Raw genomic sequence first — 16,873 nt, 5'->3', positions numbered from 1 at the left:
TACATAACTATTAAATTACAGCTAGCTGGAGAAGACTGGAAAATGTTCCCAAAAATTTTTTTTTAACTTCTCCAAATTCTCCAGAGTAAACTGGGATAGAATTTTAAAGAAAAAAAACCCAAACCACTCCCTTTCAGCGTAGGAAAATCTAATGTTTTCCAATTTGAAATGGCTTTATTTAAAAAATGGGAGGATGGGTTCAGTAGCAGCAATTTGGTATTTTTAATTTGATTTAATTTGATTTTTGCCTCCCTGGCTGGGTAGGATTCCCTTCCTGGGGAAAAAAAAATCCCTTCCCAGGCAGGGGAAATGAAATGTGGAGGCAGGAGGGTGGGCTTGGAGGCTGGAGAAAGGAGGAGCCCCTTTCTAGGGGCGTGCATGTTGCGTGGCACACCAGCAGCTCCGGGGAGGGACTTGAAGTGGAAGAGGGTTGAATCCCGGCTACTGCCTCTGGAGGATCCCTCTCTTCCCCCCTCCAAAAAAAGAGTTAGTTTTCAAACTGAGAAAGTAGGGGGAAAGCCTCTTTTCACCATGTCTTTCCACTTCCAGGTTCTGCTGCTGATCTTATATCTGATCATCCAGGGGGGGAAAAGTGCAAAACAACAGAAAGGTAAGACCGGGGGGGGGGGGGGTGGGGGGAGCAGGGGAAAAACTCAGCTCGTGTCTGGCGAATCTGCTTTGGTCCTCTTTTTAAATCTCTGCTCCGTTGCACTGGCCTTTGCGCTCTGGATTAGTTGATCTGGAATAAGCAGTCCACATCCTGGATTGCTCCGTGGTTGAGGTCTCTGGTGGTGGAGCCAGAGGTTGGGAGTTCGATTCCCCCCACTGGGACCTCCTTGACAGGGGCTGGACCGGATGATCTTATAGGGTCCCTTCCAGCTCCACATCTCCGCTATGATGATGAGGACGCTGTTTTCTCTTCAACTCCCAGCTTCTCCAGGCTGCCTGTTGGCTTCTTTCGATGTATTTAAAAATATTTTTAAACCCTCCTTTCTCCTTTAAAAAGGACGCCATAAAAAAAGACAACGTTTAAAAACTAAAAACGTTCATCCTAATACAAATATTTGAAAAGTATTATATTAGGTCCTCGGAGTCTGTGAGGAGCGGATCTCAAGCAAAGGTCTCGGCCACCAGAATGCTCAAGAGTTCGGTCGAGGTCTGAATAATTTCCAATTCATATTTGCATGGATTGGTACTATAGTCGGTTTGAGACCTGGATGCAGAAGGGTGGGTTTACCTGGCGTTTGCAATGGTTTGGTTCTCACTGGCCGTCTTGAAATATTTGGGTTGAAAGGTACCATGTTCACACACGCCCGGTGGGGCGAGAGGGAGAAAGCACTCAGAGGGCGCCCAGATTACGCCCATTACCAGCCTGTCTCAAACCACGCTCCGCACGTAGCCTTTGGCAAAAACTTCTTATTTTTTTTGCAGGGAAGTGCGCGAAGCTGGATGCTCTACCAATCTTGGCTGTCTCTTAGCTTATTTTATACTTAGAATATTTTTAAAGCACTTTCAAGAGGAAATAAATATCCTGTGCATTTCTGCCAAGGGTACTTTATTTGTGACTCAAAAGAAAGTTTAAAAAGAAGAAGAAAAGTAATTTGGCACAGCCGGGCAGCGTCATCCCTTCTACTAGCCTTTCCTCAGTCCAGTAATTTCGGCAGTGGCTCCTGAGACCTTTTTTCGTTCCCGGAAGGTCCAGGCCCCACATCTGTCTGTCAAATAGGGGCACAAGCCTGGAATCTGTGCTGAGCATCACACAGCTGCCCTTTGGAATGACGTTCCCCTCACCCTCTTTTCTTTGCATTCAGTGAAAAAGTGCTGCACATTCTTTCCCTTTATATATTTCCTGCTGCCTTTGTCTGCTGAGGGAGACAAGGCAGGAGTTTAACATCTGGATTGCAAAGATTTTAGTTCGTGGGAGCCTTAATAAGACCGAGTGTCCTAATTCTGGGGGTGGGCGGCCAACTGTTTCTGTTCAGTTCACGAACAAGGGGCAACATGGGCCGGTAATGAGTTGTGTTTTTTTTAATGCTTAGAAATAAGGACTGACACAACAGTGTTATTTTCCTCTTGCATCCAATCTGGAATGTCCGGTGTCTCTGAGTCCTCCTGATGGACCCACCAGATGTTTGTTGCTGCTACAGCTGGATCAGGTTTCTGGACCTTCGGGGACCTTAACTGGCCATGGAGGAAAAATACCATTCCTGAATAATGCTGGGCTGTATTGAGTGTTGGTCTCAGCCAATAACTGGCTCATTGGAACAGCTGGAATGGCAAGGGGGGGGAAATACCCAGCAGCCAGGTGTAAACAGGAGTGAGAAGGTTGTTTTGAGTGACCACAGTTTCTAGATGCTTTTCCACCGCTGCCTCTTATCTTTGCCGTGGGACTGTTTTGCAAGACGTTGCTCTCAGAATTAACTGGAGCGGACCCGTCTCGTGATCCCTGCAACTTGCTCATGACGCTGATCCTATAGAAGAAGTTGGACTCCGGTTCCCATCAGCCTTTGCCAGCTTGGCCAGAGACGACACACGATGAGAACTGTAGTTGCTCCGTGTCGGGAAGGCCCCCGGCTTTCCCAGCCCGGACTAGAACTCTACAATGCAAAGTGTGGATCTCGAAGGTCATCAAGCCTGACCCTCCACGTTGAGGCAGGACCTACAACTCGGAGGCAAGCACACACCCTGGGGGACCGCTGGCCTTCCAGCCCCTTTGAACACCTCCAGGAAAGAAAAGCTCAGCCTTTCCCCGAAGCAGACAAAAAATGGCCTGCAAGCCTGTTTGGTGCCTAACCCCCAGTTGGTAGCAAGAGTGGGCGATATGCCGACCTCCAGGTGTAGTCCAGGAGACTGCCGCTCCCATGAATCCATGCCAGCCTCGTCCATATTGAGATCGTTGAAATCAGACTTGTCCTGCTGGATGATGGCTCAGTGGTTTAGGCACCTAGGTTGAGAGTTCGAGTCCCCCCCACTGGGCCTCCTTGAAAGGGGCTGGACTGGATGATCTCTGGGGTCCCTTCCAGTTCTGCCATTCTAAGATGATGATGATGATGATATATCCAGAAGGTCAGAGGTGGCCCACACCAGTTTATAACTATTGTTATTCTATGCAGACTAAATGAAGTTTCTTCAAGATCCGTACAGCGGACCCTGCGGTGGCTGAGCTGAGCAGAACAGAGGCTGGAATTTCAGGATTTAAAAACCTCTGTCCCCCCCTTTCTACAAGGACATGAAAGAGGAAATGGGTCTGGGACCTGCATTGGTCACTGTTGAGTCTGAATGACATCTGGGATTGAGAACTTGCTTTCCGGAAACCGGGAGAGCAAGCCTCACGAGACAAAACACAGCCCCGTCCGAGATGGGCTCCCAATCTCTGATCTGTTTCCCTTGTATAAAGGCAAGGGGGGGGAGAGAGAGTGAAATATTGGCACCTGGATGCAAAACAGGAGTCCTTGCTCAAAAGATTTGTTCTTATGAAACCATAGCCAGCTGTTAGGGCTTTTTTTTTTTTACCTTCTTTGATCCGAACCCTGGCAGCAGATCACAGGTGAATGCATGAATGATGTTTCCTATCTGTGATATTTCAACTGTGTCCAGCTTCCTATTTTCTCTTGAGTTCATCTTTGATCTTTGCTTTGCGGAGGGATGGGGGGAAGCCGTCCACTCAGTAGCGCAGACTGGGCTCCCGACAGATCGTTTAATTTATGGATGACATTGGGGTCCTTCTTTCCAGAAGAAGGAATTTTTTTTTTTCCAAAACCTCTTCTGCTTTTTCAAGAAGCAAACTTGAGGTTGGCAAGACACGAACGCTGACTTCCTATGTTCTGGGATACAAGAATCACCTCCCCCCCACCAAAAAAAAAGACATTTTGCTCCCACTGACTACTGTTCACCTCCGGGAACCCCCAAAAGTGGAGGCTGAAAAGAAACTGCTTTTCTCCGTGGCTGGCAATCTGAACTCTGCCGGGCAGAGCTTAGAACATTACTTTGGGGGGGAAAATAATGGGTTCCCATCAGTGGTTGTTAATCATCAAGGTTTTCCTCTCCCCTCCACCTCTGGGGTGTTTGCCCCCCATTTCTTTCACACCCTCCCCAGCAAATATTCTTTCATACAGATCTAAAAGGCTTTTTCTTAAGGGCGTTTGCTTTGTCATCATCAGCTGGAAGGGACCCTATGGATCATCGAGTCCCTTGGGGATAAATGCAAGAATAGAGTGGAGGTAGTTGGGTGGTTGATACGGGATGTGTGTGTGTCACCCAGGCGTTCTCGGACGGCCAGTTCCAGAAACCCCAACCAGCACAGCGGGTGGCAAAGGCTTCTGGGACCCGGAGTCCAGAAGCATCTGGGTGACCCAAAGGTTGAGAACTGCGGGGTCCATGGAAGGATAGCCCAGAGCGAGACCCTCTTAACTGTGCTTTCTCCATCCTCCAGATCATTTATTGGTTCTCACGGTGGCCACCGAGGAGACCGAAGGATTCCACCGTTTTCGACGCTCGGCTCAGTTCTTCAACTACAGCGTCAAGGTGAGAGAGGCGGGTGGTGGTGGTCTGAATGGCACCTTTAAAGGCGCCTTAAAATCATTGCTGGCTCCGAAACCCATCAGGCCGCCCCCCCCCCCCCCCAAATTGCAAAGCAAGCTGTTCTATAACCTAGACGGGAAAAGCTCTCTGTGAACAAGACAGGCCTTAAAAGGTTGGTGGTTCAAACCCACTTTGTCCTAGACCTGTTTGGGTTTGTTTTCATATCTGGTGGGTCTTCCAGCTGGTGGTACTGAGTCCAGGTGGAGATTTTAATCTCTGCCTTTGAATTCGTTTAAAATATGCAAATACCAGTTTGCTGAAAAGAAATGTAAAGGAAGCTTTGGTACAGAGAATCAGGATTCAGCGTACTATTTTTCTTTTTTCCCCATTTACCCCTGGAAGGCTAATTTCGTACCTCGGTACCTCCCGTTCCCTTAACTTAGATCTCAGTGGGTACTTTTGGATTGTGTGCAAATTTGGACTTACCGAAGTCAAACATGCAGGGTGGATAAAAATTAAAAGATTTTATAAAATCAGATTGAAATTTAAAGCATTGATTATTATTATTATTATTTTTGAAAATTTAAATCTAATCCCCCCGGAATATGACAAAGGTTTTATTCTAAACATGCTTTAACTCTGGGACCTGATCCTCCGTTTTTATTTTTGAAACCTCCATAGAAGGCTAAGTGGCCGTTCCCAGCCTGGTGGTTTTCATCCCATTACTGACTTTTCAGTGGCGACAGGTTGGCTAGTTTAAAATTCACAAATGCCGTGGCACCCAAGAAGAATATAAAACGGACGTTTCCTGTTTCGAAACCTTAGGTGCTGGGTCTGGGCGAGGAGTGGCGTGGCAGTGGGCAGAAAATCCGACTCTTGAAATCAGCTCTGGAAGAATATGTGGAGAAGGAAGACCTGGTGATCCTCTTCACGGAGAGGTGGGTGGCCGGGAGGAAAGCGTTCCTCGGCTCAAGGGGCCTGATTTCTGACATTCTGTTCAACTGGGAATGAGGGAACCTTTCGAAGTACAGAAACCGGCACGATCCATTACAAAGAGTTGCAGGAGGGGGTTTAGTTCTCTGGCTGTGGCCCCCAGAGGCTGGGGAGTTCAGTTCCTCACTGGGTCTCCCAGGAGTAGAGCCAGCCTTGGGGGGGAGGATCTCGGGCAAAAAGCTGCACAGTCCCAGGACTGCCCCCCGGAAGAAGGGAAATGAGAAACCACTTCTGAGTCATCTCTACCTGGAAAAACCTGGAAAAAGGTCACCGTAAGTCAGAATTGGCTTGATGGCAGATGACGATTATAGCAGCTGTAGGTCCAAACGTCTGGAAGATCAGAGTTTCCCTCGCGCCATGACCTTGCTGTTAGGGTATGATGGGAGCTGGAGTCCGTTCTTCTCTCACCAGAGACATTTCTTCATCTTTCTCTCTCTCTCTCTCTCTCCTTCCCATCTTGTTTATCCCCTTCATAGCTACAATGTGGTTTTTGCATCGGGGCCCGTGGAGCTGCTGAAGAAATTCAGGCAGGCAAAGTCTAAGGTCGTCTTCTCGTCGGAGACGCTGATCTATCCAGACCGAAGGCTGGAAGCCCAGTATCCTCAGGTCCGGGAAGGCAACCGCTTCCTGGGATCTGGAGGTAGGAGGAAAAAAGCAGGGCTTCACCTTGAGCAGACGGGGGGGGGGGGGGGAAGGAGCGCTGAAACTTCAAGCTGCAGAGCGCTGGGAGAACCATCCGAAAAAAAGAATTAAAGAGGGCTTTTGGGGGGTTAGCGTCCAGCTTTCTTGTGATTTTAAGAGTCTTCAGTAGATTTTTTTCTGGTGAATTTTCCACGTTACAATGAACAGTAGAAGAAGCTTTTCCTTTTTTTTCCTTGCAGTTCAACGTTAGCCTCAGAATTGGATTGATTAAAAAAGAAACCTATTCTGCAGTCATAGCCTTTGAGGAATATAAAGGGAAGGAAGAAATGCATTTTTTGAACCGTGTGCTGTAGAAGTCGACAAGATGGCTATACAGAATGCTTCATCAAACAGAAAGAAATGCATAGGGTTGAACTTTGGAGTGAAAAGGAGGTTAATTTTTAAAGGCAGATGTTTTTAATTGCCTTGGCTTGTAGCAGCTCATCAATGTGTTTTATGTGTTTTGTTTTAATTGCCCTTCCTTTCTGCTGGATGAGGAGTCCTGCAACACTCAGAGGCTTGCACCCCTTCTGTACTAGCAGCCAATAGACTGGCCCAAGATAGTAAACATCGGTTCTGTTTCTTATCCTTTGGATCTGGAGAAAACAGCAGTTGCATTTAGCTCTCTCCTCCTCTTGGCTTTTTAGAACAGTTACCATGGGTTGCTTTTTGAGGCAAAACCCCCTGAAACCTTCATTCTCTGTTCTGTTAGGATTCGTGGGTTACGCGACGCATCTCAGCAAACTAGTTTCTGATTGGGAGGGTGCGGATAGCGACAGTGACCAGCTGTTTTACACAAAAGTCTTCTTGGACCCCGAGAAGCGAGTAAGTACAAGGAGCCGAGTTAAATACGCAGGTATGTCTGCGATGCAGCCTTCCAGCTATTATTAGACTCCGGTTCCCATCAGCCCCTGAGAGTTGTAGGTCCACCACCTCTGGGCGATGAGCGATGCACGTCCCAAACCATCTATGGCAAGAGGGTTGAGCTTTGGAAATCTCTTTCAAACGCTTATGTCTTTGTAATTTCCCCCCCTCCTCTTCTCTCTGCAGGCAAGCATCAACATAACGCTGGACCACCAGTGTCGGCTCTTTCAAAACCTCAACGGCGCCCTGGGTGAGAATTTGGGAAGAAGGAGGAAGGACTTTTCCCTGTAGCAGCCACGATGGCCGTACGGAATACGCTCTGCTTCCATGGGCTTCTCAGCAAGGGGAACCCCACAGGAGATCCATGGGGGGAATGATGCAAAAGGGGGTCCAGATTCCTGGGTCTGCGTGAGGGTTCTCCCTCCATTTTCCAGGAATCTTAAACAGATCCATTGTGCGAGTTAAAGTCCGTTCATCCCAGTGGGAATCTAAGATGGGGCGGTTCTTGGAAGCCGCCCCCATTTGGAAACACAACGGCTTGGGTAAAGCAGCCGTAAGCATGGCCCCACCTTGGCGCTCTGAGCGTGACACCGTGGTGAAAGCGCAGTGCGAAATCCTCAGGGATGTGGCTAAGGAGGCCAATTCTAGAGGAACCATCCCTTCCACACTGAAGACGAACACAATCTGTCCCCTGTCCAGGTCCCTGGTTTTGCTGGTTTCGGGACGGCCTCTTGGCCTCGGCCTGCTGGACAAGGGTCCCTTCAAATTGGGAGAGGCTGTGATGCCCTGCCTGCCTCCAGGCTGAACGCTCAGAGGTCAAGGTTTCCCATCTGTTGAGGTCCATTCCTAAGGCCTTCAGATCCCGCTTGCAGATATCCTTGTATGCTGCAGCCCACAAAGCAGAGATCTAGGTAGTTGCGTAGTATATTTCCAACTCCCGTCTCCTGGCTGGCCTCTTGGACTTCCGCATAGCTCGGCGTTAAAAAGCCGGCGTTGGGTGTGGACACTTATGTCTTCATGCAAGTAGCAACAAAGATCTGTGCCCGAGGGCTCGGGTGAAAGCTGCCATCTGGTCGTCGGGTGGGGGCCGCTCGGCTGAATCACACAAAAGTTTGCAGGGCAAAAGACAGGCCTCCAGCTGATCGGGCGAAGCTATCCGGGTTGAAACCCGCCAGCCATTCTAAAGAGGTGCATTTAACAGATTTATTTAAAATATTTTCATCCCGCCTTTCTCCTTCAGAAGGACCCAAGGCGGTTTACATCATTAAAAGACAATATTTGAAGCTAAAATCAGTAAGTATAGAAATATTTAAAAAGGCTCCAACAAAGGTCACTCTAAAGAACAGCACCTGCCCCAACAGCTCCCTCCGAAGTGGGGCCACGTGGAAGGCAATCCATCATTTGGCTACCGAAGGGTCTTAGGGTTCTGAAATTTGGGGACAGGCGGTTGGCTTGTGAGCTTTGTCGGGCGGCTCTGAAGCCAGGCCGAAAAGCAGGTGGGCGAGGAGTTCTATTCATCCTGGTCCTTTGTCTTCCCTCGGAAAGATGACGTGGTCCTGAAGTTTGAAACGAGGCGGGTGAGGGTGAGGAACCTGGCCTTCGACACTCTTCCGGTGGTGATTCACGGCAACGGCCCCACCAAGGTAGGTGAGCTCTGTCTAGAGCCCTGGTGTTGTTTCACAGGATTCTGACCTGGAAGGAGGCGTATTTTCTGCATGGCCAGAGAACCTCCAGAGTCGCTGCTGAACAAGCTCACCTGATAAAAGGTAGCTTCCTGGGCTCCGAGGTTAAAAAATGGATTATTTTATTGAAAGAGAGCAGGGGCTACCCATCTGGGCATCAGCTTTTGTGCACATAAACCCCTCCCCCACATAAACACCCTATGAAGCCAGCCCCATGCTGATCGCAGGCGAAAATCTGTCATTCAGATTGTCCGCCAGCCCTGAATGCCGCATCCTGGCATCAGCAGGGCGAGACCAGCTTTCTCTTTCCGTTTCATGAAGGACCAACTCCAATCTCTCTCTCTCTCTCTCTGTCTCTCCTCCCAGCTGCAGCTCAACTACCTCGGGAATTACGTCCCCCAGGTCTGGACCTTCGAGACGGGCTGCACCGTGTGCGCGGAAGGGTTGAAGAGCCTCGCGGACGTGAAAGTAAGGAGCGGGGAAGGTCCGGCGAAAGAGGCTGCTGAAGGTTGCTCCTTTGCTGGCTGGATCAGCCGTCCGTGCCTCGGCCTGGAGGCCTCCAGAGTGTCCAAGCTTTGTAGAGGGGTTGCCTTCCTCCTGCTTTGATATGTTTCCACCCCTCCCCTCAAAAAACAAAGGAGTGAAGTTTGCCTTCGTTAAGTTACAGTGATTAATGTAATGAAGCTGTTTCTTGCGAAAAGAAACTGGAGGAACTAGTTACTTTTAGTGTAAGGGATCTATAGCTTCTCCATGGGAAAAGGAGTGAATGACAACGAACTAGTTACTAGTTCCAAATTTGATCAGCTTTTCAGAAGCTTCCATTTGACTGGTTTTAAAGCCAGTCCTGGATTGGACAAGCTCTTTTCTCCTGAGGCACAGGAGCCGTTCTGATTTTTTTTCCTTCTTCCCCCCCCCCACCCGCCGATCCTCCCCGGGTTTCAGGACGAAGCGCTGCCACTGGTTCTGATCGGCGTTTTCATTGAGCAGCCCACCCCGTTCCTCACTCAGTTCTTCCAAAGGCTTCAGAAGCTCCACTATCCGAAGAGACGGATCCTGCTGTTTATCCACAATCATGTGAGTGGCATCACCCTTCACAACAAAGCCAGTAGAATGTATTTCTGGGAGAGGGAAGCCCCTGTTAGCTCAGCCAGCTGTGAAAACCGTTTGCTAAGGCCAGCCATGTCAAGGCCTGCCTAACACGCCTTTCCCCTCTGCTTTGCGTGCAGGAGAAGCATCATCTCCCCCAAGTGGATGCGTTTGTGCACGCACACGGGCAGGAATACCGCTCGCTTAAAGTTGTGGGGCCCGAGGACCACTTGGAGAACGCTGATGCGCGGAACATGGCCGTGTAAGAGAACCAAACGCTCGTCCTTAATGCAACCTATGCTTGAACTGCTGAATGGTTCTGGGTAGAATTGTGTTGAATCCTTCTGTTTGTGTAACGGGGTGGCCGTCGTGGATGGGGTCCACGGAGGAGACAAGCCAAAGTCCCGTTTGTCGGCCGTGGGCAAGTTCTGTCATCTTGGCCTCCGCCAAGAGAGATCGGGCTGGTTCAAGAATCGGAGAAGGAAAGGACGAAAGCAAACTCTGCCTTGATGGATCTCTCGGTTCTCTCTCTCTCTCTTTAGGGACTTGTGCAGGCAGGACCCCGTGTGCGAATACTATTTCAGCCTGGATGCCGAGGTGGTGCTGAAGAACCCAGACACCTTGCGGGTCTTGATGGAGCAGAACAAGTGAGTTCCGTGCCCCGGTTCCCCGTGGGTTTGGCGAGGCTGTGGAGAAGCGCAGGTTTTCTTACTCCACATCGGAGCACGTAGCTTTCGAAAGAAAACTCTCTGGAGCTGAACTGGTTATTTCATTTTAAGCCCACCCAGGCTGATTCTGCAATTCAGGCATGAGGGAGGGCGCCCCCATATTTCTAAAGGGGAAGAACATCAGTGCTTCTTTGTTTTAAGTAAAAATGGAGTAAGTTTCTAGCCCTTAGGAGGAGGCGATGCTTGAAACTGGAAGAGCAGCTTCCCAGAGGAGAAAAATATACCTCGGAGCAAAAACAGAGAAAACTATAGGAAGCCAAGATATGTTATGTGACTATCTTAATATGGGCAGGTTATGGGACACTTGAACTCAGTACACAATGCTCAGCTTTGCTTTTTTTGCAGTTCAGAGTGGAGATTATTCCGAGTCAGGTATCTCTAGCTCTCAGGATCACACAGAACTCATGCTTCACTGTGTCTGTCTCTTCTCCCCTCAGGTTTGTGATTGCCCCACTTGTAAGCCGCCTTGGGAAACTGTGGTCGAACTTCTGGGGGGCCCTGAGCACCGATGGCTTCTACGCCCGCTCGGAGGATTACATGGATATTGTTCAGGGCCGGAGGGTGTAAGTGTCTTGGACCATAGGTGGCTGTTAAGGGTCATTCACCCTTCCAAAATTCTCCTCCTTTGCTTGAACATCACATTTCTCTGTGTGTGTGTGTGTGCATTTTCTCCTAAAATACCCATTTCCCACATCTCCCCGGAAAGGTGTATGCATCTTTGAGCGGAGAATGGCCTTACAGAAGTCAGAGATGCACACAGTCTATAAGTTCTGATATTAGAAATATGCTATATAGAGATATATTTTTAAATGGAGCCCGATAGATCTTTTTTAGTTTAGTAATCCCTTAAAACTCCAGAGGTAATTCATCCTCGAATCCAATGCTTTCCAACCTTGGGTCCCCCCAGATGTTCTTGGACTACAGGACCCAGAAATCCTGCCTAGTGCAGCTGGTGGTGAAGGCTTCTGGGAGTTGTAATCCATCGGGGGGGGGCAAAGCTTGGGAGCCACTCACGAGAGCTAATGGTTTTAGAGGGGAAAGGATGTTTCAGTTGCTGATTCCTCGCGGTGCTTAATCCTTTTTTCTTTCCCCCTCTTGCTCCTTTCTAGTGGCCTCTGGAACGTCCCCTACCTCTCGAGCGTCTACCTGGTCAAAGGGAGCACCTTGAGGGCTCAGCTCATGCAGAAGGACCTTTTCCACAGCGGCAAACTGGACGCCGACATGGCTCTGTGCCACAACATCCGGGAACAGGTTGGTGCGACAACCAGGGAGGTGTGAGGAATGGGGAAGTTTTATCCCAACACAAACAGCGGCTCCAGAGAGTGGATTTTTCTTAGAGTCACTCAGAAGGAGGTCTCAGCCCATCTCTGGTCAGGCTCCCAGGGATATCACAGTTGACGTTGTGTGCTTTTTTTTTAAAGCCCAGCAAAGATGCCTTGAACCACACCTAAAATGCTCCTTTTAGCTGCTGTTCTGGACGTTGACCTCCTGAAGCCGTGGGATCTTAACCCCCATTGGCCCCTGAGCCGACCTCTCTGCAGGTCAGGATGATGGGAGTTTAGTTCCCACAGCATCTGGAGATCCGGTGGAATCTGCAGCCCCCGCACGGCCAGGAAAGCCACCTGGGCGTTATCTGTGGGCCAGCTTCTCCCGGCTCCCCGTAGCCCCCTGATGAGGAGACACCTCTCTCCCCCCACCCCCTGATGTGCCGCAGGGCATCTTCATGTATCTGACCAACCAGCAGCCGTTCGGACACTTGCTGACCCTGGAAAATTATCAGACGAACCACCTGCACAACGATCTGTGGCAGATCTTCAGCAACCCGGAGGTGAGGTGCGAGAGAGAGAGAGAGAGAGAGAGAGAGAGAGAGACTGCCTTGAGCAGGAGGTCAGGCTTGATGTCCTTCGAGGCCCCTTTCCCATGCCATCATTCTAGGATTCTATTCTCTGAGCACAAATTCTGGGTAGATGGGGGGGAACTCATGATTTTCCCCCAGGACACCCGGTGGACTTAACCACGCTGTGCTTAGAAGAGTATGTATGGGGAGGGGCAAGTTCAAGGCAGGTTCAGCTCCCTCCCAGTCTCTTTTGGGAGGTTGGTGGGGGTGGTAAAGGAATGGAAAACCATCTCTGCCCCCTAATTCATCTTTATTTCCTCCTCACAAAGGACTGGAAGGAGAAGTACATCCACGAAAATTACACCGCAGCCTTAAAAGGGAAACTGGTGGAAACGGTATGTCGTTCTCATCTCCTGTGGCTCTTTCCGTTGAGTGCGGATAAGGAGAAGAACAGAGAAAGGGGATCCCCACCTTCGTCAGACTGGGGGGGTGGTGGAATTCGTGGCTCAGAGGCAGTGCGTGAGAAACGAGCCGGTAGAGGACGATGGGGGTTCTGATCTCATTGGGGTAATGGTCCTGCTTCCCGAGTCCAAATTTCCTGAGTCCGGGAATGGGACTCGGCGTTTTGGATAGCTTCTATCCAACAACAGCAAAAAGTCTTGGAAGGATCACAAAAGTGACAGTTCCTATTCTGGACTTTGAAACTCTCTCGGAAGTTTTACTCACCTACCTCTCTGCTGTTGTCATGCCGTTGCCTCTGCCTAGCACGGATTGGCTAGTGCCAGTGATGTCCATTGAAAGTGACAGCTGTGCTGGGGCTTTGTTAGATAATTTTGGATTTGGAGATATGAGGGTGCTGCCTCCAGGAGAAGGCCTTAGGCGATTTGGAGATTTATCTCACTTAATCCCCCCTCCTATCTTACTGCTGAAGCACTGACCGCTCCTCTGTCTTTTTAGCCTTGCCCAGATGTTTACTGGTTCCCCATATTTACTGATGCAGCTTGTGATGAGCTGGTAGAAGAGATGGAGAATTTTGGCCAGTGGTCCAGAGGGGACAACACGGTAAGGCAATGTTACAAATACCTCCACTGAAACCGTCCTTGCCATCAATCCTGGTTATTATTTTATTTTTATAATCATATGGATTAGAACTGGGGTGGATAGGTGCAACTTTCTGTATTTTCTTTTACAAGGGCACTTTTCATTGAAAGGGGGGGGGGGTAGAAAGTTATTTGCAATAAGTAAATACAGTTACTACTATGTTTTCCCAAAAATAAGACTTAACCTGAAAATAAGCCCTAGTATGATTTTTCAGGATGCTTGTAATATAAGCCCTACCCTAAAAATAAGCCCCAGTTAAGTGAAACCCCACCCTCCACTATTGTGCAGCAACCTGAAGAAGATATGACTGGGAAATAAAACATCCTCTGAAAATAAGCCCTAATGCATTTTTGGAGCAAAAAGTTAATATAAGACCCTTTCTTATTTTGGGGGGAACACGGTAAGTTAGTCTGAGGTACGGCAAGGGCCTGATTGGGAGGAAAGAGCAGCTCAGTGGCCTTTATATCATCTGCTTTTCTTGTATCCTTAAGGACTGAGTTTGGGTCCAACTAGACAATACATTTTGGTCCTGTTTTGTGCAGAAAGACTTCCTCGACGGCAAGAGACCTCTGTCATAGCCCCTGCTTTTCCTCACCTCTGTATCTTGCATTCTAGCATGCTTTGTTTTGCTACTAGATGGCTGTCTTGCTCCCCTTGGCCTTCCCTGTCTGTTTCGACTGTGAGCTTGAAGGCACGGACAGTTTTATTTAAAAAATGCCCATTGAAAGGCAAGGTTCGCCGAGAACCTTTCCAGCTGGGGAGCAGAGTATAAACGTTTTTTAAAAAAAAAAATCAAATCCTGATAAGAGTTTGTATTGATTTTGTAGGACAACAGAATTCTGGGGGGCTACGAGAACGTCCCGACGATTGATATCCACATGAACCAGATCAACTTTGAACGTGAATGGTACAAGTTTCTTCTGGACTACATTGCACCCATTACAGAGAAGCTGTACCCTGGATACTACACCCGGGTTAGTGCCTTTTAAAAACTTAAAAAGAGACCCCCAAATAGCAGGAAAGGACATGTATAGGACATGAGCTAAAGACCATGAGTTACCTAGTTAGCAGGATTTGGAGGCAAAGATGGTTAGCGAGAGAAACCATACAGAGGTGTGTACCCTTTTAAAAAAAGGTAATGCTACCGTTCTTCCCTAAATATTGTGGTCTGTCATACCTATTTCACTCCAGAGTTAGCCTCGGAAAAACCAGTCTTGCCCCAGATGTCCAGAAGGATACAGCACTGATTGGCTGGTGACTGGGATGTCACCATCTCACCACAAAACAGTTTTACAAGCTGTTGAGCACAGCTCGTTCTTTAAAAATGCCCGAGGAACCTTAGCTTGGATGAAAGTAGGGGGCACAGGGAAGCTAGGAGGAAAAAGCAAGATCAGGAAGGGAGTCTGTTATCAGAATCCTTGGTACAGGAATGCCCGGCAGGTTTTCCCTGCTTTGCCTGTGTTGCCCAGGGGTGCTCCCAAAGCCTTTCTAAGGGTTCCTTCTTCCCATTCAGACCCAGTTCGAGCTGGCCTTCGTCGTCCGATATAAGCCGGACGAGCAGCCCTCGCTGATGCCCCACCACGACGCTTCCACCTTCACCATCAACATCGCACTGAATCGCGTTGGGATCGATTACGAAGTAAGTACCCATCGAGGTCTTTCTGGCACGCCTTCTAACTGGAAAGAAAGCAAATCTTTAGCCAACAAGGAGAAAAAATTAGGGCAACCTAGATTTCCTAGTTCCTAGTCCAATACTTTAACTAGTGCACCTCACATGATGGTGTTTTTCAAATTTCTGAAGGGCTGCTTGTGGTCCTGGTGGGTAGAAATGGTGGGGAGTGGTCGGACACGCAGAAAAAAATTCCTGAAAGATGAGGATTGTTTTGTCGGCTGGAAGGGATTTTCTTCAGCTGCAAGATTCCTGCACGGAGAACGGGGCTCGACTAGATGACCTCCGAGCTCCCCATTGCATTCAATTCCTCGGCTCTCTTGGCCTCTCTCCTTCAACCCTAAAGTTCTTCTTCCAATTCTTTTTTCCTTTTCCACTTTTTTTCCCTCTTTCTCTAGGGTGGTGGCTGCCGATTCCTCCGTTACAACTGCTCCATCCGGGCCCCTCGGAAAGGGTGGACCCTCATGCACCCGGGGCGCCTGACGCACTACCACGAGGGCCTCCCCACCACCAAAGGGACCCGCTATATTGCGGTGTCGTTTCTTGACCCTTAGAGCCACCTCTTTCGGAAGGAAAGGATAAAGAGGAAGGAGACCCTCCCTGCCAGCTTCAACCCTGGACCAGGAAGAATGGAACTCCTTCAGAAACCCAATGGACTGGACTGGATATGGATCCGTTGCGTTCTTGAGAGCCCATGTTTCGCCCTGATTACACTCTGCTGTCTACTTCCAAAATAGCAGTCTTATCAATAATTGTGGTGCTGGAGGCAGCCTTTATCCTCTAACTGTCCCATCCCTCTGATTAATGCTGGACACGATCCCTAGTTTCCGTAGTTTTTCATCTTTTCCGTGAGGTTTGTGTAGGCAAGCTTCCCCAACGGGGAGAGAGAGAATCCCTCTGGCCATGCTCAGCAGCACTTTTGCCCTCCACTTTGGGTGGGTATTTCCTTCGCATGCCCACCTTTCTCCAGAAATGCTGGATCCTTGAAAAAAGGATGACTGTGCCTTCTGAGCAGAGTTTGTTTCATCTCATGTTGGAGATGCAGCAACAACAACAAAAAAGATAGAACGGGTAAGAGGAATAGCAAAAATGCCAAGCACAGTTTCTCCGGGGTGTCCCCGATTTCGTTTCCTCCTGAACGCTTGCCAAGAGGAGGAAAACCAGGCATTAGAATTCTACCCAAAATGCAGAAACATGGACAATGCCTCAGTGTGGGCTGGATGCCCTACTTCTCATTTTGACGTGAAGTGCCCCTGCACCACCCCCATACATATTTATTTAAGAAACTTGTCTTTGTATGCTAGGATGTGTAGTTATTTTTCCTCCCTCGAACAAGGTGTACAGATTTCAACCAGAGATTTTTACATTAAAAAGTTCGCGAAAACAGCCGCCTGTCTTGACGCTGTCGATTTTCGTCATGGGGGCTTGATGGGAGATGTGTTTTTGATGTTTCCTGGGATGGGCGGACAGGTATTGGGAAGAAAGGACCCCTCTTCTCTCCCTATTAATATTTCAGACCCGCTTTGCAGGAGGAGATCTCTAGCAAGCAAGCAATAAGGAACCTATGCTGTGAAAAAACAATAACTACCATTTTAGAGGTAGCAACACCATGGGGGCTGTTGTGGGAAACAAGACATGCCACCCTTTTCCGGCAAAGGAAGACGCAACCCGGTTTTTTCCCAAGCCCGGCATAGTCCTGCTGTTGGACTAC

At 48.9% G+C, this 16,873-nt stretch overlaps 1 protein-coding gene across 1 annotated transcript; it reads left to right on the top strand.

Moving 5' to 3' along the window:
• The first annotated feature begins 190 nt into the window (after positions 1–190).
• On the top strand, positions 191–16,548 carry PLOD1 (procollagen-lysine,2-oxoglutarate 5-dioxygenase 1). Its single transcript, XM_020782153.3, has 19 exons — positions 191–610; positions 4,433–4,524; positions 5,347–5,459; positions 5,991–6,154; positions 6,908–7,020; positions 7,246–7,309; positions 8,605–8,702; positions 9,108–9,209; positions 9,684–9,815; positions 9,968–10,089; positions 10,370–10,474; positions 10,993–11,118; positions 11,665–11,806; positions 12,270–12,383; positions 12,722–12,787; positions 13,350–13,454; positions 14,321–14,467; positions 15,007–15,132; positions 15,561–16,548. Exons 1-19 carry the CDS (start codon positions 310–312, stop codon positions 15,714–15,716), a joined length of 2,388 nt encoding a protein of 795 aa, XP_020637812.3. The 5' UTR covers positions 191–309; the 3' UTR covers positions 15,717–16,548.
• The last annotated feature ends 325 nt before the right edge of the window (positions 16,549–16,873 follow it).

Source organism: Pogona vitticeps, chromosome 7 (assembly GCF_051106095.1).
Source record: "Pogona vitticeps strain Pit_001003342236 chromosome 7, PviZW2.1, whole genome shotgun sequence".
Taxonomy (NCBI): Eukaryota; Metazoa; Chordata; class Lepidosauria; order Squamata; family Agamidae; genus Pogona; species Pogona vitticeps.
Note: the sequence above shows the minus strand (reverse complement) of the source record. Positions and strands in the feature narration are given on the sequence as shown.

Bases quoted from the DNA above. Each gene is read 5' to 3' on its own strand.
- PLOD1 (XM_020782153.3), top strand. From the start codon at position 310: ATGAAATGTGGAGGCAGGAGGGTGGGCTTGGAGGCTGGAGAAAGGAGG. The intron at 6,155-6,907 runs GTAGGAGGAAAA...CTGTTCTGTTAG, and splicing joins CCGCTTCCTGGGATCTGGAG to GATTCGTGGGTTACGCGACG. The intron at 11,807-12,269 runs GTTGGTGCGACA...GATGTGCCGCAG, and splicing joins GCCACAACATCCGGGAACAG to GGCATCTTCATGTATCTGAC.